This window comes from Rana temporaria, chromosome 3, assembly GCF_905171775.1.
Source record: "Rana temporaria chromosome 3, aRanTem1.1, whole genome shotgun sequence".
NCBI classification, from domain to species: Eukaryota; Metazoa; Chordata; class Amphibia; order Anura; family Ranidae; genus Rana; species Rana temporaria.
This window is the reverse complement of record NC_053491.1, coordinates 410,445,195-410,467,001: the sequence shown is the minus strand read 5'-3', so window position 1 is coordinate 410,467,001 and position 21,807 is coordinate 410,445,195. Positions and strand designations below refer to the sequence as shown.

At 45.4% G+C, this 21,807-nt stretch overlaps 1 protein-coding gene across 3 annotated transcripts in view; it reads left to right on the top strand.

The window, feature by feature from the left end:
* OGDH (oxoglutarate dehydrogenase) overlaps positions 1 to 21,807 on the top strand; it is a 94,460-nt gene that overhangs the window by 64,277 nt on the left and 8,376 nt on the right. For all 3 annotated transcript variants that reach the window (XM_040346036.1, XM_040346035.1, XM_040346037.1), the window contains 10 exons: positions 1,437 to 1,589; positions 1,691 to 1,793; positions 2,281 to 2,409; positions 2,494 to 2,644; positions 2,738 to 2,865; positions 4,139 to 4,317; positions 4,455 to 4,526; positions 5,669 to 5,794; positions 6,760 to 6,832; positions 15,700 to 15,863. In XM_040346036.1, coding sequence (XP_040201970.1) covers positions 1,437 to 1,589; positions 1,691 to 1,793; positions 2,281 to 2,409; positions 2,494 to 2,644; positions 2,738 to 2,865; positions 4,139 to 4,317; positions 4,455 to 4,526; positions 5,669 to 5,794; positions 6,760 to 6,832; positions 15,700 to 15,863 — 1,278 coding nt within the window. The remainder of the gene's footprint in view (positions 1 to 1,436; positions 1,590 to 1,690; positions 1,794 to 2,280; positions 2,410 to 2,493; positions 2,645 to 2,737; positions 2,866 to 4,138; positions 4,318 to 4,454; positions 4,527 to 5,668; positions 5,795 to 6,759; positions 6,833 to 15,699; positions 15,864 to 21,807) is intronic.

Here is a 21,807-nt window from a genome sequence, read left to right as displayed (position 1 = left end):
CCCATTATGAGAACTAGTATTCTGTGCAATCCTACTTGTGCCATGGTTACCCAATTGTGCCAGTGACCATTTACTGACCACCTTTCTCGGCAGTGTAGAAGTTAACACGAGGAAGAGGCTGGCAGGAATGTGTGTGGTACAGGATAATGATGGTAGTTAGAACAGTGCAAAGAGATTGATTGGAAGACAGCATTATCCTATGTACTCTGGCATTCCGGGAACACAAAAGGCTGTAGTAGTGGGAGCCCTATTGATTCTCCCTTGTCTTTCAAAGTCTTTTCAAGATAGTGTTTAAGAACATCAGATTAACACAAACAATTATTTAGCCTAATGTGCTGTAGCTATCCTTGATGCCCGCCTCAATGAAAATAAGAATCCCTTGACATGGAAACCGTTTCCCTGCAAGGTTTTTAAGACCTTGTTTTCTGTACCTGTATGCTTTGATTCCTTAGACTAGTGGTCTCCAAACTGCGTCCAACGGGGGCCAAATGTGGTCCTTTACTTGCCCTTTTTGGCCCTTGTGGCACCATTCCTCCCACTGACACCAACAATGGACAGCTATTCCTCCCACTGACAACAATAGCTATTCCTCCCACTGACAACAATAGTGGAGCACTATTCCTTACACTGATACCAATGATGGGGTACTAGTCCTCCCACTGATACCAACAATGGGGCACTATTAATTCTGCTAACACCAAACAAAGGGATAGTGTTCCTCCCACTGACACCTATGATGTGGCACCATTCATTTTGCTGACACCAACGATGGTGCAGTATGTCTCCTCCTCCTCCTTACCACAATCACTATGTAATTTTCTTCCACTCATGTTAAGGCATTTTCTACTCCCACAGTTCAGCCCCCCTAAAGTATAAAGTACAGTAATCTAACCCTTTGTTTAGAAAGTTTGGAGACCCCTGCCCTAAACACTTCTGAACTATGATAAGGTAGGCAGTAGTGATGAGGTAATGTTTTATAGTCCATGCTCTTGATTTTAGCACTACAAGGTGACTTTGCTCTGTGTCTTGAATTAATGGTGTTATTATGGTGTTAATGATTGTGTGTTTTATCTTGTTAATGTGAGGTGTGCACTGTTATGCATATCGTTTTCTTTATTCTGTTCTGTCCTCTGCTCTCTGTTCTTGGAAATGGCCGAAGAATTATAAAAACTTTTATTGTACACTGATCATACTTTAGCACAAATAAACTGTTTAATGTATTTTCTGTGTTCTGGGAGTAGCTGCACATAAGTTACTTGCTATATTCTGCCACTCTTTGAGCATTCCCAAGATGTTGTGTTCGACAAAACATTAGGATATCTCTTCTACTAAATACAAAGTTTTCCAGGCACTTGGCCCTATTAACCAACAAAATAACCCGTCAGAGTTTGTTTATAGCACTTCTCACCCTTGCAACTATTTCCTCCTATGTGTAGGTCTGCTACCGCAGGAATGGACACAATGAGATGGATGAGCCTATGTTTACACAGCCACTGATGTACAAGCAGATCCGAAAACAGAAAACTGTACTGCAAAAATATGCAGAGACTCTGATATCGCAAGGCGTAGTCAACCAGCTGGAGTATGAGGTACGGTCTACTTAGAATGTAGGGTAATAGTTGCCTTAGAGTAGGAGCAAGTAGTTATTTCAGTGTTGTATTAGAGATGTAATACAACTTGTGTCTTACAGGAGGAGATTGCAAAATATGACAAAATCTGTGAGGAGGCCTTAAACCGTTCCAAAGATGAAAAGATCCTTCATATCAAGCACTGGCTGGATTCCCCATGGCCTGGTATTGACTTTGTTCATACTCTTCATTCAGCCCTTGATATCTCTAGTAGTGTTAGCCCCTCCCCCCACCTACCCAACAATTTATTGGGGAAGCACTCTTATTGCAATGCTGGTAAATGTTATCAATCTAAAAGATCAGCATAATGCATGACTCCTCTGTATGGTCAGCAGTAGATGAGGAGATCTCTTATCAGTAATGGCTGGAACCATTTTGTGTTGATGTACCATTAGGCCCTCATATTGCTTCAACTGCAGTGGAAGCACTGCACCCATTTCTAAGAGCAGTTAACAATTATCATGCAGTTCTTGTTTATATCTGAGTGTTCCTAATGTTTTCATTTGTTGCATGGTAATCGCTTCATTTGACATAGAAGCCTTTGGCTAGGACTAGCAATCAAGCTATCCTTGGCCACCCCTAGGTACACACTGATTGGGGAAACATTTTTAATAGTAGGATTGACGTTGCATTGTTGTCTACCACTTTGCAGGTTTCTTCACTCTGGATGGTCAACCACGCAGCATGTCCTGTCCCTCCACTGGTCTCAATGAGGAGGATCTCTCACACATTGGAAACTTGGCTAGCTCAGTCCCTGTAGAGGACTTTACTATTCATGGAGGTGAGGACCTTTCTCATATATCTGACTGTTTTCAGCTTTATTCAATCGTAATCACGTAAACACCAACGGTATCTCTCTAAATAGGTCTGAGCCGCGTTTTGAAGGGTCGAGGAGAGATGGTGAAGAACCGAACTGTTGACTGGGCTTTGGCTGAGTATATGGCATTTGGGTCACTCTTGAAAGAGGGCATTCATATCCGCCTCAGTGGGCAAGATGTAGAGAGAGGCACTTTTAGGTATTGTGGTTCTGTGATTCTATTGTTCAAAGTTTAGTGGGGTTATTGTTGTAGTAGAATTGATCAAATTCTGTTCTTTCTTCATTTCTACAGCCACCGTCATCATGTTTTACATGACCAAAATGTAGACAAGAGAACGTGTATTCCCATGAACTATCTGTGGCCTAACCAAGCTCCATATACAGTATGCAACAGCTCGCTGTCTGAGTATGGAGTGCTAGGTGAGTGTGAGAGGCTGATGTTTATAATCAAACTGTACTAGTTCTGCTGGGTTTGCAGTTTTTATCTGTGCAAAGATACACTAAGGGCTACCTACTTGTTCTAGGTTTTGGAGGTCAACTCATTTCTGTATTAACAACTGTCTCTACTGCAGAGATGAAAACCAAACCATTGATTAGGTTTTACTTTGATATATAAAGAGAACTGTTAGAAACTTAAACAAGAAAAAAAAGTTTCAGACCTAAAGTGTTATCTTTAAGGTTCCATTTATCTGAATGTACTTGACCAAATCGCATACAGTTCTGTGCATTGGTGCACATTGTGTTGGCCCCCCGATTCAAAGTAAATTGGCTGTAGCACACTTAAAGGTACAAAAATGTCAGCCCTGCCTCATTTATTGCAATGCACCACAATCTACGTACTTCACTGCAATGATGGTGCGTTGCTGTGCTATACCACATAAATGGCACCACAGCACACAAACGTGTTCGTACCACATGACCATGACTAGTGTGAGTGCTTTCCTGAGCCCTCATTCGATCCAGCAATGTGCATGTTTGCAGTTCTTCTCTCACCCCTCGCTTCCTGGTCTCTAAAGCTTTGCTGAAAGCGATTGACTCCTGCTACTCTGAACCCAAGCCAGTGACGAGGGAGGGGGGTAGACGCAGACAGGCAAGCTCGTAGCAAGCACTAGTGCCCCCCATAGAAAGCAGCTTCCTATGGGGGCAGTTGCCAGAGAGGAGGAGCCAGAAATGTCTGGGGACCCGCAAAAAGGAGGTTAGGGGCCACCTTATATAAACCAGGTTGTTTAAAAAAAAAAGGGGGGGGAGGAGGTACACTCCTAGTGGAGATGGAATCTCACTTAATTATACACAGGCCAGTACAAAAAATAAATTAATTAAAATGACAAAAAGCCTTTATAGTGTCCCTTTTTAAGCAGTGGTAACAACAGTTCATTGAAAGGCTGTTAAAAAGTGTACAATGAATTTCAGCCTTGTAGTAGTAGTAGTAGTAGTAGTAGTAGTAGTACAAGAATTGGGCGCAATTCCGCGCAAACATAAACCTTTTTCTTGAGTGGCTGCACAGAAGTCGTTTATTAGGACGTTCTTGTTTAAGGGATCTGGAAAGCATACATGGGAACCAGTAGTGGGTTGGATCTGTATAGAACTGGTTTCATGAAATTTTGTATTTGTATGTAAAGGCTGAATACCTTCAGCAGTATGTTGGTAAATCTCGATTTCCTCTTTGATCTAACATTTCTGGTCTTTCACTTAGGATTTGAGCTTGGCTTCGCTACAGCCAGCCCCAATGCACTGGTACTTTGGGAAGCCCAATTTGGAGACTTCCATAACACTGCTCAGTGTATCATCGATCAGTTCATCTGCCCAGGACAGGCCAAGTGGGTACGACAGAATGGAATTGTATTGCTGCTACCACATGGCATGGAGGGCATGGTAAGAACAACCTACTTGTCAAAGCAGTGTTAATATTAATTTAGCATTTTAAAGGTGTTTTTTTTTTTTACAGAGCATATTGTCTATTGGTTTTACAGTGTTTTATTTTGATTTTTTTCCCTTCATGTCTGTGTTAGGGTCCAGAACATTCCTCTGCTAGACCTGAACGATTCCTTCAGATGTGCAATGATGATCCGGATGTGTGGCCTGTAAGTCGTGGTTAATAACGTGGGCCAGTATCTGTTTTAAAATTTCTTACGGAATGGGAATTGTAATATAATGGTGGGTTTTGTGCATTGGCATATAGGAGAAAGAGTGTTAATGCGTAAAGAGAAAGAAGATGGTAAGCTACTTCCTGTGTTACTATTGCAGGAAAAAAGATGATGGGGTTATGCACTCTCCTGCAGATAAAGAAGTGGGTCCTTATAACACATTATGGAAAGAAGCATGAAAAGTGAACAAAGAGGGCTTCCTGTATTACACTGGTGGGATGTGGGATTGATGGCTTCTGCTGGAAGTGGGGAGGATTAATAATTATGCAGGATGTGAGGCAGTAGAGTTTACTGTGTGATCCACACTACTGAAAACGGAAGCTTCAAAATGTGATTTCACCCAGGACAGGTTGAACTGGTCTTTTCTAACTGTACAAAGAGTGCCACTTAAAGTGGTTGTTCACCCTGTACAACCACTTTTACCTACAGATAAGCCTAGATTAAGGCTTACCTGTAGGTGCGGGAAATAACTCCTAAACCTACACGGTTTAGGAGATATTTACAATAGAGACAATCGCTGATGTCTACGGCACAGGCGTACTTTAGAAGCAGCGATCGTGCCGTTCCTAAAGGAAGATCATGCCATGACTGGCGGGTCACATGACTCCGGCCAGTCGCAAAACCCCTGGAAGGAAGAGGGAAGAGGGGTGAATAATGGACGCTTCCTGCAACAAGGGACATCTGTGACATCGCAGGCTCCGGTTTCAGGTAAGTGACACATAATGGGCTGATATGCAATGCATAGTAGCCCATTATGCTTTACCTTTGCAGGGAAATACAGAGGAAGTAAAACCCATTAGGGTTTACTTCCTCTTTAACAGATTACAATAAACCAGCCAGCGAGTCAGCTGAGAGTACTCTCTCCATACTGATTGAAGTCTATTAGCTGTTATGGGTTGTTGCACTTGCCACCTCACAACTGCTTTCAGTCTTACTGAACAATGCACAGAACACTTACATTTTACTTGTTATTAGTTTATCTTTTATGTAAGATTGTATAGTGAAATGTTATTGGGCTTCTGAAATGCATATGGAATGAAAGTTAAATTCATTGGGTTATTTTTTATTTTTTTGCACAGAAAAGTTCTGACGACCTTGCTGTCCGCCAGCTTTATGACTGCAACTGGATTGTTGTGAATTGCTCCACTCCTGCCAATTTCTTCCACGTTCTCCGCAGACAGATCTTATTACCTTTCCGTAAACCGGTGAGCTGCTCAACACCTTTTTAGTTAAAAAATGTATAGCACTATACCAATATCCAAAAAGGAAGTCAAAACGTACAGATGTGATTTCAGATACAGAGGGCAAAAAAAACTGTTGTCACAAGCAGGTCTGTCTTAATGAGAGGGCACACCTGGGCACTGCCCAGGGGCCCCAGCTGCATGGGGGGCCCCCTGCATTTTTCCCAAAGCAGCTGGTCCTTGCACCCAAGCTAGATACACAGGGGAGGCAGTCTGCCTCCTACCTACTTGATGTCTGTTTACCTGCACTGTCATCATTGTAGGGGCCCCAGAACATTACTTTGCCCAGGGGCCCAAGATGCTATTAAGACGGCCTTGGTCACAAGACCCATCCCCTGGCCTAATGTTATTTGTATCTAAAACGGGCTGTGTTGCCAGTCCATTCAAAATGAATGGCCTGCATTTTCACAGCACACCTTAATGCACAGAAATGTGTTGAATGAATTACACAACACACAGTATGAATCTGGTCTTATGAACACAAGAAGATCCTATAAATCAGTTATCATGTGAAAAATTAACACAAGACCCTAGAGTGGCAGGACGTGAGTGTTACCCAACATGTTGCCCACTAGCCACTGTCCATAAAACCTGCACCTGGGCATTCTCGCATGCCTTATAGCAAATCCTGAACAGGTTTTCACATGTCTTTGTAATGGCTCCTTTTCTGCCACACTCAGTTCAGTGTTATAAAAAGCTCTTTATATAGGTAATTGGGGAAGAAAAATAAAGAAATTGGCATTATTATCGAAAACTCAACATGCACCAGTTCACATTATGTGAATTTTAAAACAAAGAAGAGCATACAATGGTGTGGGCATTTTTTGTTCTAGCTTTTAAAGGATCTCTGTATGCTACTAAATTGTGTAATGTTGCTGTGTTTATAATAATCCTGCGTCTGATTCTTTATATATTTTTCCACCACACAGCTGATTGTCTTCACTCCAAAGTCTCTTCTTCGTCACCCTGAAGCAAGGTCAAGTTTTGATGAAATGCTGCCAGGTAAAGGGGAATGGCGGCCTGTTTTTTTTTTTTTTGTCAATCGTCAAATTATCTCAAACAGTTCACAAAGACCATTTAAACTGTGATCGCTTTCTTTACACTTTTGAAGGAGATCCAGCCTTTACCCAGGAAAATACAAAGGTGCCAAGTAACCACTTGGAATTGTATACATGTTAATGTAGTAGTAGTGATATACTCCTCAAACATAAGAGGGGTAATCTCATAATTGGAATTAAGCTAACAACATGCACATAACCTATAATAACTTACGGGGGAATCGGATTTAGGAAGTGATGGCATGAAAAGGGTTCATCCCGTTGTCTCTCCTCTGTTCCTGCCCCCCTCCCCCCCCCGTCTGTCAGCTAGTGACAGTGCCCTCCCCTCCTGCTGCTATAATAATCTTTTCTTACAACCCCCTGTATTGGATAACCTCTTGTGCTGCTCTATATCTTATTTCAGAGTGGCGCACGGTGCTCACGTGACTGCCAGCCACTCTTTCTTCCCTCTTCCTGGCTGATGTCCGCAAATGATTCTCAGCCCCTCCCGCTGTACTTAGAACAGCAGAGGATAGCAGCGGGCAGTTACGTGAGGGGTGCTCTGAAATAAGGTATACAGCAGCAATTTTTTTACAGGGCACATACACTGGGGCACATAACTTTATCTAACACAGGATTGTAGGAAAATAATAAAGTGGCTTTACAATCACTTTAAGTTTTAAGACTCACTGAACAGTCTCATATTTATCCGATTACAGGGCAGAGGGGCTGATAGTAGGATCTGGCATACAGCAGAACACTGAATAGTGCCAGCGATTAGTGACACCTCCTCTATTCTGCACATATTATAGTTAGCTAGCACTTCTTACTTTTATGGGTGAACACATAACAAATCACTGATCTTACCTGAAGTCCTACCATTGCTAACATGTAGCTGTGCATGCTCCTGATGTTTTGCTACATACAGTACATACATAGCAGTAGGAGGATGGGGCAGCGGCTAATACCGACAGGGAACGACTCTTCCAGGCAGTGGTCAGATTGCTACTAAAGGTACACAGGTCCATGTACATCTCGGCTGCAAGTTTTTAAGCCACGTTGTTAGTATTTGAAAGTAGCAAACAATAGAACAATGCATATCTAACCGTTACTAGAATCAGAAGTAGACGTATACATCATATACAATACATCATAGGTGTATCTTGTCTACTCGGCATTCAACATTCATCATTGTTGGCAGGTAATGTCTTGCGGAAATGCGCATTAGACCTACTTTTTAATTAAAGTGGTCAACATCCTCTGGTAAGCAGATATCACATATGAGCACTTTGGGTGACCAACTGTTCAGCTGCTGAAGGTGTATTTTGTGTTGGACATTACTGAGAAGATTCAACTATCTATACAAGACAAATCACTGTCGTTTAGGAAACTTTTTTTGTTCACAATTTGTCTTGAAGAATTGAAACTTTGTAATTTTCTTCTTTTACAAGATATTATGTTCAATTTATTTGGGTGATTTTTTTATCACAAGTTTTTTATGTTTATTAAGTTTTTGTCAAACTTTTTTTAGAATTAAGTATTAGAGCGCCCCCTTCACTCCTTATACATCATATTCACCGCAAAATTAAATCTTTTCACAGTAGAATTTTAGTAACCTGCCATATAGATCAGTGATATGTAGTGATAAAATATCAGTTGTCTGTGATAATGTCAGACAAAGGGGTCACCCTGCCGGCCTGCTTTCTTCAACTTGCTGAGATCACATAAACAAATGTCTCTACAGAGGCTTGCACTGATTGGTTAAAGACACCCGTCTATAAAGTGCATTCATTCATATAAGATAAGTGGTGCTCGGCCTTGGTGATGGATGCAGGTAAATTTGTTACATTGACACCATACAATTCACTCCTTCACTAGGTAATAAAAGCACAATATATTTTCTGATAGTATTACATTGTGTTTAAGATAAACTCCAGGCAGGCTTGCTTTTAGCTTCCCGCAGTCTCCTGTACAGCAGCACTAATGCCGCGTACACACGGTCGTTTTCTGTCTTGTAAAAAAACGTTGTTTTTTCTCATGAAAAAAAAAAAATGAAGTTTTTCAAACTTCATTTTAAAAAACGACGTTGCCTACACACCATCGTTTTTTCAAAATGCTCTAGCAAAATGCGGTTACGTACAACACGTACATTGGCACTCTGTTTCATTCAAGCTCGCGTCATAACTTCTGAGCATGCGCGGGTTTAAAAACGTTGTTTTAAACGTTGTTTTAGCCCACACACGATCATTTTTTATGACACAAAAAACGACATTTTGAAAAACGACATAAAAAATTGAAGGATGTTTGAATTTTTTTTGGGTCGCTTTTTAGAAGACAAAAAACGACAAAGCCCACTCACGATCATTTTAAATGGCGTTTTTTAAAACGACGTTTTATTTCATCACAAAAAACGACCGTGTGTAGGCGGCATTAGACTAGAAGGGGGGAAGGGCAGAATGGGAAGCCGATGAGATGTTGGGGGTAGCTGTGTAAATCTCAAAGCTGCATTGACAGAAATCTTTTGGCAGATAGAATGTCTTTATTATATGTGTTTCATCTGTGCATTTAGCTGTTTGCATGCAGTTTTATCTTTAATGAGATGCAGTTCCAATGACAGCCTAATCACAAGAAGCTTTTGTTCTCAGACCTTTCCCTTTTTTTTCTTACTGACGGTGCTAGACTGGTTACGACCTGTTAAAGCCAGAACACTGTATAGCTTTTCCCTACTGGAGTCATCTAATCCCTGGTCAATCAAACACTGCCTAGTTTTTACAGTCAACACTACCAACCCTAGTCAGTCTAATAAGGGAGCAGCATTAAAGAATATGGTATCCCAACATTTCATATTCCTGATATGTATCTGTTAAAACCATTTACTTTAGTGAAGAAGTATCCTGTTCTTTTCGTATTGCTTTCTTTATGTGAAATTTCTGGTGTTCCTGCCAGCCCCTCTGTTATAACAAGGTATAATACTTATGCAGCGTACACACGACCGTTATTCATGTCATGGAACAAAAACCTACGTTAGACTTACCGGTAACAGTATTTCTACGAACCTTCCAGGACGGCACACCTGAGATGAGGGCTCCTCCCTACAGGAAACAATCAATTGACAGCTTGTTATAAGTCCACACCCTTCCCCTTGATCCCCAGTATGTATTAAAGTAATCCTGAACTGGTTCACAAGGGACATAGTTCCGTATAGGTACTTACCACCTAGCGATTAGCTTATCGATTCCCTCCACTTAGGGTGGGAAGTAGGTCTGCCGTCCTGGAAGGTTCGTAAAAATACCAGTAAGTCCAACGTAGGTTTTCTCCTATCACCTTCCAGTACGGCACACCTGAGAGGATAATCAAGTAACCACAGGCCTACCTTCAGGGTGGGACCACAGCTTGTAGGACCTTCCGACCGAAAGCCAAATCTTGCTGTGACAACATTTCCACACAATAGTGCGTCAGGAATGTATGATGACTGGACCAGGTGGCCGCACTGCGGATTTGCTCCCAGGAGGCCCCTGCTTTTTTAGCCCAGGAAGTTGCTAGAGATCTGGTTGAATGAGCTTTGATTTTAGCTGGAGCTGGGATTCCGGAGCATACATAAGCACTGGAGATAGCTTCTCTTATCCATCTGGAGACTGAGGCTTTTGAGGACTGAAGTCCCTTCCTGGGCCCAGCATACAGAACTAGTAGGTTATTGGATCTCCTAAAATTCTTTGTTCTCTCTCTAGATAAGTAAGAAGACACCTTCTTACAGCCAGACAATGAAATTTCTTTTCTTTCTCGTTTATTGGTTCATCACAAAAGGACGGCAATATTATGTCTTGCGTCCTATGAAATAAGGATGCTACTTTTGGTAGGTACAAACGATCTGCCCTGAAAGTGACTCTATCTGGCTGTACCAGCAGGAAGGGTTCCTTCATGGACAGCGCCTGCAGATCCCCTACCCTCCTGGCTGTAGTAATTGCTCACAAAAACGCAAATTTTAAAGTTAGAAACTTAAAGGGAACCTCTTCTATAGGTTCAAATGGGTGTTTAGATAACGCCTCTAACACACTAGTTAAGTCCCAAGGTGGAAAACTACCTTTAAGGACGGGGGAAACTCTTTCCCTTGCTAACAGAAAACGTTTATTGAGGTCCTCTTTCGCCAGTCTTCTATCAAGATATACTGAGAGGGCTGCTATTTGAACCCGAAGGGTACTGACTGTTAAGCCTAAATCTGCTCCATCCTTGAGAAACTCCAGTATAACCGGAACAGAAGTTGAGGTCATCTGTCTTTCCTTACCCCAAGAACAGAAAGTCTTCCAAACTTTTGAATAAATCTTTTTAGTCACTGGTTTTCAACTCAAAGGGAGGGTATTTATTACCTTCTCTGAGCAGCCTTTTTGCTTCAGGATCTGGCGCTCACTAACCAGGCCGTCAGCTGGAAAAATTCCGGCCTTGGGTGTAGAACTGGCCCCTGCCTGAGAAGATCTATCCTGTTTGGGAGCTTCAGTGGTTCCGCTACAGCAGTGGATTTCAGACTTGCAAACCAAGCTCTCCTTGGCCACCAGGGTGCTATCAGAAGGATCTGGCCTGGAGACCTGCTGAGCTTCTGAAGGACCCGCGGAATCAAGGCCAAGGGCAGGAAGGCGTAAGCCAGCCTGTAATGCCATGTCTGATTCAGTGCTTGTAAACCTTCTGACTCTTTCTCTTGGGAAATCGAGAAATCTCTCTTTATTTTTCTGTTCTGCCGGTTGGCGAAGAGGTCTATTTCTGGATTTCCGAAGTACTGCACCAGGGTTTGAAACACCTCGGGGGTTTAGTTCCCATTCCCCCTGTCTTATCAGCTGATGACTGAGGAAGTCTGCCTCTGTATTGCTTGTCTCCTTTATGTGTATGGCAGAAATGGAGAGAACTTTTCCTTCTGCCCAGTCCAGGATTTCCTTGAATAGTTCCAGTAGGGGTCTGGACCTGGTACCTCCCTGGTGACTCAAATAGGCTATGACCGTGGCGTTGTGGGAGCTTACTTGAACCTCCTTGCCCGTGATGTCTCTCTGGAAGTCTTTTAGGGCTTCACCTACTGCTCTGAGCTGTTCCATTGCCCTTGGGCTTTTTTTCTTCTCTAGGTGGGCACCCCACCCCCAGGAACTGGCATCTGTGGTGACCTTTACCGGTTTCCACTGAGCCCATGGTCGACTTTCTTTTAGGTTTTGTGGAATTGTCCACCACTCCAGGGAGGACAGGACCTGAGGGGTGAGTAGTATCTCCTGATCCTTTTTGTCCCAAGAGGACAGGAAGAAGAAATTAAGTTTCCTTGAGTGAAGTTGTGCCCTGACTATTGCTGGTATACTTGCTGACATCAGGCCTAGGGTTCTCAGAATTTCCCTTCTGGAGTGCAACTGGGTCTTTATCAGATCCCCTACTGCTGAAGCTAATTTTGCCACTTTGACTTCTGGCAAGAAGAGCTTCTGCTGTCCACTATGTAGCCCAGGAAGGTCTTGACCTGTTCTGGTTTGAGGGAGGATTTCTCTGTATTGACTATCCAACCCAGGTTTTCCAGGACTGATACTGCTTTGTTGGTATTCAACGTCACCTGGGAGGCTGACTGCACGGAGATCAGTAGATCGTCCAGGTAAGGTATTAGGGATATACCCTGGAGATGCAGAAAGGCTACTGCATCTGCTAGGATTTTTGTAAAAATCCTTGGGCTGGCTGTTAGTCCAAGTGGTAGGGCTCTGAATTGCCAGTGAAGAATCTCTCCTCCAACCATTACTGCAAACCTCGAATATGCCTGATGATCCACGTGGATTGGCACGTGTAGGTAGGCATCTTTGAGGTCCAGAGTCGTTGTGAAGGCTTCCTTCATGAGGTTCTTCCGTACCGAGTAGATACTTTCCATAGTAAATTTTCTGTATTCCAGAAACTTGTTCAGGTTTCTTAAATTTACTATCAGGCGGTATTTTCCCCATGGCTTGCGGACAACAAATACGTGGGAATAAAATCCCTGGTATTGTTGTTCTTTTGGTACTGGTACCACTACCTGTTGTTCGAATCAATTCCTGGATACCTTCCAGGAGAGCAGATCTTTTTAGGGCATCCCTGGGAGGATGTGTAAGAGTGATCATAGAGGGGGGTGTTGCCGAAAATTCCAGATGATAACCTTCTCGTAGGATTCGGCAAATGTAAGTGCTGTCCGAAATCTTTTCCCACTGAGGAACGAATTGGGACAGTCGTCCCCCCACTCTGATCTTGGCGTCACTTAGTTTCCTTGTCGCCAGCTTTGGGAGAGGGGAACAGTAAGTTGTTCTTTCTCTTTGCCTTACCATAACCCCACCGTTTGTTGGGTTCCTTTTTGGTTCTGTGCTTTGATTGCCCAGAGGGGCCTCAAAGTTTTTCTAAACCTATCCTTTTTGGGTTTAACTGGAAATTTTTTACCTTTTTCTGATGACCTTGACAGGACATCATCCAGGCCCTGGCCCTCAGATGTTACATCTCCTTCCCAGGCTTTAATCCAGACAGCTCTTCTAGCTGAGTTGATGAATGCTGTCGTTTTAGCCGAAGCTCTTGCGGATTCGATTGCAGCATCCGCAAGGTAAGCAACAGCTTTTCCTATCACTGTTGGAGAATCGATAACATCCTCTGATTCGGTTCTCTGGGACAGGTGCTTGGTGAGCTTCTCCACCCAGAAATCTGTATTCCTGGCTACACAGGCTGCTGCTAAGGCTGGAACCATGGCTGCTGTATTAGCTTCCCAAGCTTTTCTAAGGAGGGATTCTGCTCTGCGGTCCATTAATACTGCCTGCGTCCTCAAAGGAGAGGTCAGATAACTTGGTGACTTGCGACAAGGCCGCATCCAGTCTTGGGAGCTTAAAGAAAGTCTCCTTATGAGTTTGGTGAAAGGGAAATCTTCTTTTTCAAGTTTTCTGTCTGACAATCCTCCTTTCAGACTCCCTCCATTCCTGTAGGACTAGATCCTTAAGGGAACACTCTAGATTGAGATTTGCTCAGCCCCCTATAAACCTTATCCTGTGCTGAGGTTACTTTAGGGGTTTCTGGAATCTCCTCTGTGGCATATATTGCCTGGAGGAGTCTGTCCAGATCTTCAACAGCAAGAGGTGTCTCCTTAGCCTTGTCTCTTCCTGGGACTGGCTAAAGGAGTCTATATCCAACTCTCCCTCTGAGCTGTGTCCTGATCTGGCCTGGCTTTCTAAGTCTCCCGCCTTCATCTTCCTCTGCCTGGCCTAGAGGGATTACTTGTGAGGGTGGGATGAGGGCACTGGGTCCCCTTGTAAAGAGGCTATCTTGAGAGGATGTGCCTTCTCTAGGGGTAAGTTCCTCTGTGTCAGGACTCTGAGTTGCTGACTGTCCGGCTTTAACAGTTGCCAGCATTTCCGTCTGCATGGATGCAAGGAATCTTTTCATGATTGCAGCAGCCTCCTTCCCTGCTAAATTGTTTATGCATTTATAGCAAAAGGGCTTTGAGTGGGACTTTGGGAGTTTATCCTTACAGTTCCCACATTTATTGGAGGGACTATGCTCTGTCGAGGCAGGAGACTGTACTGAGGCCTCCTGGGTTCCGCTGGGGGAGTCTGTAAGACAAGAGATATAAAACATATGTGTAACATTACTCTGTCTTCCCCTGGGACTGCAGGTTGTACTGGGGAGGGGAAAAGGTAAGGTGAGAAGTGAAATCCAGTTTCCTGTTCTGGCTGGCCCCATGGTCTCAGACCCTGGAAGCCAGGACCTCTCACTCCCTTTTCCTCCTCCTTTTCCAAGGGGGGTTTGTACTCACCAGTCCCCAACCTGGATCAAAGTGCCCTTTGAGAAAGTGCTTTGCCACGAAACTAGTCAGGGCGTACCGAGTGGCACACTGCCATCACCCCATTGGACTACTTGATACTACACAGGTTTACCTGCATGCTGCCAACCAGAGCTGCAGGTTTGAGGCCTTATTTTATACTGCAAAATGTGAGTGCGTTTCCTTACTATTTTGTACAATACATTTTTAAGTGATTTTACACTATCGAGGCATCTCTGTCTCTTTTTATGCTTATGTGACCATTGCCATTGGAGCCACTGTCGGATGACCCAAGTTGAATTGCCTTCCTCTCTCACCGAGCCTAGCTGTTTGCTAATTACTACATGCTGTTTTGGTCTCCTCTCAACAAGGGACCATTTCTATCTGGTAAGCGGACTTGCAATGTTTTCTAAAAATGCTGCCGCTAAAAACTTTATTCAAGAGCGCCACTGTGCAGTTGCGTGACCTACCGCCGCTCTCCTCCCCGATCTAAGGTTCTCGTGACTGTAAACCTCCTAGGCAGATTTGAAAGGACCAATAATGAAGTTATTAAACAAATTACTGTATTTATGTTGACTTTTTTAAATGACGTTAATGGATAGGATTTGATGACATTACTAGAACAGAAGCCATTTAAATTCCACTCCTCTCTCAAATTGCATTTTAGATTTTGGGGACCACTAACAGGCTTCATCAAAACTATTTGGAGTCTCATTCCAGCTTTGAGACTTCTTGCATGTATTTGTGTTTCCACCCTCATCCACAAAGCTAAAATGACATGACAATCTCACAGCTGGAATCCCCTGGTATTAAATATTTTATGTGAAATTCAGGGGAGCATGACCCAACTTCTTGGATTTACACGAGCAATAACTGAAAATTTGGGCAAGCAATTCATGGTACTTGAATCTGAGAGAGATCATGTAATTCAGCTTGTCAGCAGGAAACCAGGGTGAAATGTGAAAATAATTTTTCCTCTGCAAAACTGACCTTGTTCAGAAATCCAGTATCAGTAGCCTTTAGCAACGTGTTCTCTACTCTTTTCTTTACTAAAGGCACTCACTTTGAAAGAATAATCCCAGATGCCGGACCTGCCTCTGAAAACCCCACTGGGGTGAAACGTGTGGTCTTCTGCACAGGCAAAGTATATTATGATCTGACCAAAGAGCGCAGCACCAGAGGAATGGAGTCTGAAGTGGCTATTACACGTGTGGAGCAGGTGAGAGGATTTCTCAAGTGATTATTTGGTATTGCCCAAAGCAATTTTAGAGGAGGACAAGGACTGATAGCCTTATGCCCTTAGGCTTTATTTAATACCAGTACAATTTGTCGGTGTACACCGGGGGGGGGGGGGGGATTCATGCAGGATTTTTGCAAAGTTAATTTCCAACACTCTGCAATGCATCACATTATGCTGCAGCTCAAGGTAAAAGCATCAAGTTAAAAGAAGATAGTTATAAAATAAATGTACTGCAATGCTGGTTAAAGCTAAATTCTGAGAAATACCTAAAGTACTCTTTAAAAAAATAAACCTGTATTGTACATGATATGGAGAAGGGACTGCCCACAATCCTGAAACAGAGGAGAGCTTCGGGACATGAGGATTAAGGTAGTACAGCTTATTCTTCATTCCCTAGATTTAAAGGAGTTGTAAAGGAATGAATAAATTCAATGCATTAAAATAAAAAATAAAAAACCTTCTCTGTGTAGCAGCTTCCCAGCACCCCCCAATTACTTACCTGAGCCCCATCTCTCTCCAGTGATGTCCATGAGTGTTTAAGCCGTCTGGGACACTCCTCCTGATTTGGCTGAGACACAGCAGTGACGCCATTGGTTCCCGCGACTGTCAATCAAAGTCAGTCAGCCAATCAGGGGTGAGAGGGGGCGGGGTCAGGGCTCTGTGTCTGAATGGATACACGGAGCTCTGACTCGGCTTGGGTGCCCCCATAGAGAGCTGCTGGCTGAGGGGGCACTTGATAGGAGGAAAGAGGGACCCGAGAAGAGGAGGATCTGGGCTGCTCTGTGCAAAACCAACTGCACAAGAGGAGGTAAGTATAACATGTTCGTTGTTTTTTTTTTTTTTTTTTTAAACAAGACTTTACAATCACTTTAATGAGCATTTTAAAGGGGTTGTAAAGGTACAATTTTTTTCCCTTAAATAGCTTCCTTTACCTGCAGTCGTACTTCACTTACCTCATCCTTCCATTTTGCTTTTAAATGTCCTTAATTCTTCTGAGAAATCCTCACTTCTCACTGCTTGTTCTTCTGTCTGTTACTCCACACATTAATGCAAGGCTTTCTCCCTGGTGTGGAGTATCGTGCTCGCTCCGTCCCCTGGACTACAGGAGAGTCAGGACGCTCTCTACGTTGCAGATGGAGAAAGGAGCTGTGTGTTAGTGGGCTTCATGACTCTACCGTAGTCCAAGGGAGGGGGCGAGCACGACACTCCACACCAGGGAGAAAGCCTTGCATTACTGTGTGGAGTTACAGACAGAAGAACAGGAAGTGAGGATTTCTCAGAAGAAATAAGGACATTTAAAAGCAAAATGGAAGCATGAGGTAAGGGAAGGAGGACTGCACTAAGGTAAAGGAAGCTATTTAGGAAAACAAATTTGTACCTTTACAACCCCTTTAACTCTTGCAGTGCAGGGGTTTGCAAGATTATTTGTAATTCCTGGACTTTAGCTTTAAAAATGCATTGTGGCTTGAGTTTAAAAAACAAAAAACACATGCCAGTGCGTTCACGTTATGTGTGTGCCAAAGCAGGTGCTATGGGCCAAATTCTCAAAAGAGATACGCAGACTTAACTGCTGTTCAGCCTGCGTATCTCTGTGCCTAACTTTGGAAACGATTCTCAAAAGGCTTTTTCCAAAGTTAGGCAGAAAATCTGACATGTGTAAAACACTTACACGGTCAGATTTTAGGATGCAGTACCGCATCCGCCACTGGGGGCATTTCTCATTGAAATCCAGCTTTGCGTATGCAAATGAGGACTTAAGTAGATTTTCAAAGCATTTCAGCACTTTGATTTCTGCCTAAGTTCCGAATTTGCCGGCGCAAAATTAGGGCTGGTTTTACAATGTGGAAAGTTAGCCAAACCTTGTAAAGGCCCATTCCAGCGACGGCATTTGGTATACATTCCTGAGGGAGAACTCCACGGCAATTTTTAAATTCAAAACCGGCATGGGTTCCCCCCCAGGAGCATACCAGGCCCTTAGGTCTGGTATGGGTTGTAAGGAGACCCCCCCACGCCGAAAAATTGACGTAGGGGGTCCCCCTACAATCCATACCAGACCCGTATCCAAAGCACGCTACCCGGCCGGCCAGGAAGGGAGTGGGGACGAGCGAGCGTCCCCCCCCCCTCCTGAGCCGTGCCAGGCCGCATGCCCTCAACATGGGGGGGTTGGGTGCTCTGGGGCAGGGGGGCGCACTGCGGGCCCCCCCACCCCAGAGCACCCTGTCCCCATGTTGATGAGGACAGGACCTCTTCCCGACAACCCTTGCCATTGGTTGTCGGGGTCTGCGGGCGGAGGCTTATCGGAATCTGGGAGTCCCCTTTAATAAGGGGGCCCCCAGATACCGGCCCCCCACCCTAAGTGAATGGATATGGGGTACATCGTACCCCTATCCATTCACCTGTAGGCAAAAAGTAAAATGTAGTAAACACACAACACAAGGCTTTTTAAAATATTTTATTATTCTGCTCCGGAGGCCCCCCCTGTCTTCGTTATTAGCTCAATTACCAGGGGGGGCTTCTTCTTCCGCTCTCCGGGGGTCTTCCACTCTCCGGGGGTCTTCCGCTCTCCGGGGGGGGCTTCTCCGGACTCCGGGGGGGCTTCTCCGGACTCCGGGGGGCTTCTTCCATCTTCTCCCCTCTTCCGCTCTTGACTCGGCGAACCCCGGTTCTTCTGCAGCTCTCCGGTGCCTTCTTCTTCAGCGCTGGCTGCCTGCTATGTTTGTGTGTTAGCTCGATTTCAAACAGGCAGCCGGCGCGGTCTTCTGTGACGCCAGGGTCTTCTGGTCTTCTGTTCTTCCGATGTTGCCTCGTCGCCTGTTGTCGCTGTAATGATGGAAGCGCGCCTTGCATCACATTTATATAGGCATCACCGTCCCATCATGCTCCGGCAGGTACCCACGTGGTGGGTGCACGTGGGTAGGCACCCACCACGTGGGTACCTACCGGAGCATGATGGGACGGTGATGCCTATATAAATGGGATGCAAGGCGCGCTTCCATCATTGCAGCGACAACAGGCGACGAGGCAACATCGGAAGAACAGAAGACCAGAAGACCCTGGCGTCACAGAAGACCGCGCCGGCTGCCTGTTTGAAATCGAGCTAACACACAAACATAGCAGGCAGCCAGCGCTGAAGAAGAAGGCACCGGAGAGCTGCAGAAGAACCGGGGTTCGCCGAGTCAAGAGCGGAAGAGGGGAGAAGATGGAAGAAGCCCCCCGGAGTCCGGAGAAGCCCCCCCGGAGAGCGGAGAAGCCCCCCGGAGAGCGGAGAAGACCCCCGGAGAGCGGAGAAGACCCCCGGAGAGCGGAAGAAGAAGCCCCCCCTGGTAATTGAGCTAATAACGAAGACAGGGGGGGCCTCCGGAGCAGAATAATAAAATATTTTAAAAAGCCTTGTGTTGTGTGTTTACTACATTTTACTTTTTGCCTACAGGTGAATGGATAGGGGTACGATGTACCCCATATCCATTCACTTAGGGTGGGGGGCCGGTATCTGGGGGCCCCCTTATTAAAGGGGACTCCCAGATTCCGATAAGCCTCCGCCCGCAGACCCCGACAACCAATGGCAAGGGTTGTCGGGAAGAGGTCCTGTCCTCATCAACATGGGGACAGGGTGCTCTGGGGTGGGGGGGCCCGCAGTGCGCCCCCTGCCCCAGAGCACCCAACCCCCCCATGTTGAGGGCATGCGGCCTGGCACGGCTCAGGAGGGGGGGGGGGACGCTCGCTCGTCCCCACTCCCTTCCTGGCCGGCCGGGTAGCGTGCTTTGGATACGGGTCTGGTATGGATTGTAGGGGGACCCCCTACGTCAATTTTTCGGCGTGGGGGGGTCTCCTTACAACCCATACCAGACCTAAGGGCCTGGTATGCTCCTGGGGGGGGAACCCATGCCGGTTTTTTCTTTGAAAATTGGCATGGAGTTCACCCTCTCAGGAATGCATGCTGAGCGACGCTGTCATTTTTTTTTATAATTAATTTTTTTCCCGGCGCGTCTTTTTTTTTCACCCGTCGCAACTTTAGTGTCCCGTCGAAATTCTCAAAGCCGACCGGCGTTAATTACGTTCGCGCGCTGCACGTCGGGAAAATGACGTCACACGCATGCGCAGTACGGCCGGCGCGGGAGCGCGCCTCATTTAAATTTTAAACGCCCCCAGGAGAGGAGGACCGCCTTACGACGGCGGCACTTAAGTTACACAGCGTGTAATTTCTACCTAAGTGCTTTGACGATCAGGTACTTAGGTAGAAATTTTAAGTCAGTGTAACTTAACTGCTGAATTTTAAGTTACGCACAGTTTTTGAGAATTTGGCCCAATGTTCCTAATGAACCCTCACTTCTGTTATTGGGTTTTGTGTTTTTCTCTTCAATTTAGAACTCCAGGATAAAAAAAAAAAGCATTTGTATAAGATATTAAAAATGTGTGTTTAAATCCATCACACTCGGAACAACAAAAAATGTAGGGCCTGATTCTCAAAAGAGATACGCAGACTTAACTGCTGTTCAGCCTGCGTATCCCTGTGCCTAACTTTGGAAACGATTCTCAAAAGGCTTTTTCCAAAGTTAGGCAGAAAATCTGACATGTGTAAGACACTTACACGGTCAGATTTTAGGATGCAGTACCGCATCCGCCACTGGGGGCATTTCTCATTGAAATGCAGCTTTGCGTATGCAAATGAGGACTTAAGCAGATTTTCAAAGCATTTCAGCACTGTGATTTCTGCGTAAGTTCCGAATTTGCCTGCGCAAAACTAGGGCTGGTTTTATAATGTGGAAAGTTAGTCACACATTGTAAAGGCCCGTTCCAGCGACGGCATTTGGTATGCATTCCTGAGGGAGAACTCCACGGCAATTTTTAAATTCAAAACCGGCATGGGTTCCCCCCCAGGAGCATACCAGGCCCTTAGGTCTGGTATGGGTTGTAAGGAGACCCCCCACGCCGAAAAATTGACGTAGGGGGTCCCCCTACAATCCATACCAGACCCGTATCCAAAGCACGCCACCCGCCCGGTCAGGAATGGGAGTGGGGACGAGCGAGCGCCCCCCCCCTCCTGAGCCGTGCCAGGCCGCATGCCCTCAACATGGGGGGGTTGGGTGCTCTGGGGCAGGGGGGCGCACTGCGGGCCCCCCCACCCCAGAGCACCCTGTCCCCATGTTGATGAGGACAGGACCTCTTCCCGACAACCCTTGCCATTGGTTGTCGGGGTCTGCGGGCGGGGGCTTATCGGAATCTGGGAGTCCCCTTTAATAAGGGGGCCCCCAGATACCGGCCCCCCACCCTAAGTGAATGGATGTGGGGTACATCGTACCCCTATCCATTCACCTGGAGGCAAAAAGTAAAAGTTAGTAAACACACAACACAAGGCTTTTTAAAATAATTTATTATTCTGCTCCGGATGCCCCCCCTGTCTTCGTTATTAGCTCAATTACCAGGGGGGGCTTCTTCTTCCACTCTCCGGGGGTCTTCTCCGCTCTCCGGGGGGGTTTCTTCTTCCGCTCTCCGGGGGGGGGGCTTCTCCGGACTCCGGGGGTATTCTTCCATCTTCTCCCCTCTTCCGCTCTTGACTCGGCGAACCCCGGTTCTTCTGCAGCTCTCCGGTGCCTTCTTCTTCAGCGCTGGCTGCCTGCTATGTTTGTGTGTTAGCTCAATTAGTAACAGGCAGCCGGCGCGGTCTTCTGTGACGTCAGGGTCTTCTGTTCTTCTCTTCCCTTCTTCCGATGTTGCCTCGTCGCCTGTTGTCGCTGTAATGATGGAAGCGCGCCTTGCATCCCATTTATATAGGCATCACCGTCCCATCATGCTCCGGCAGGTACCCACGTGGTGGGTGCACGTGGGTAGGCACCCACCACGTGGGTACCTACCGGAGCATGATGGGACGGTGATGCCTATATAAATGTGATGCAAGGCGCGCTTCCATCATTACAGCGACAAG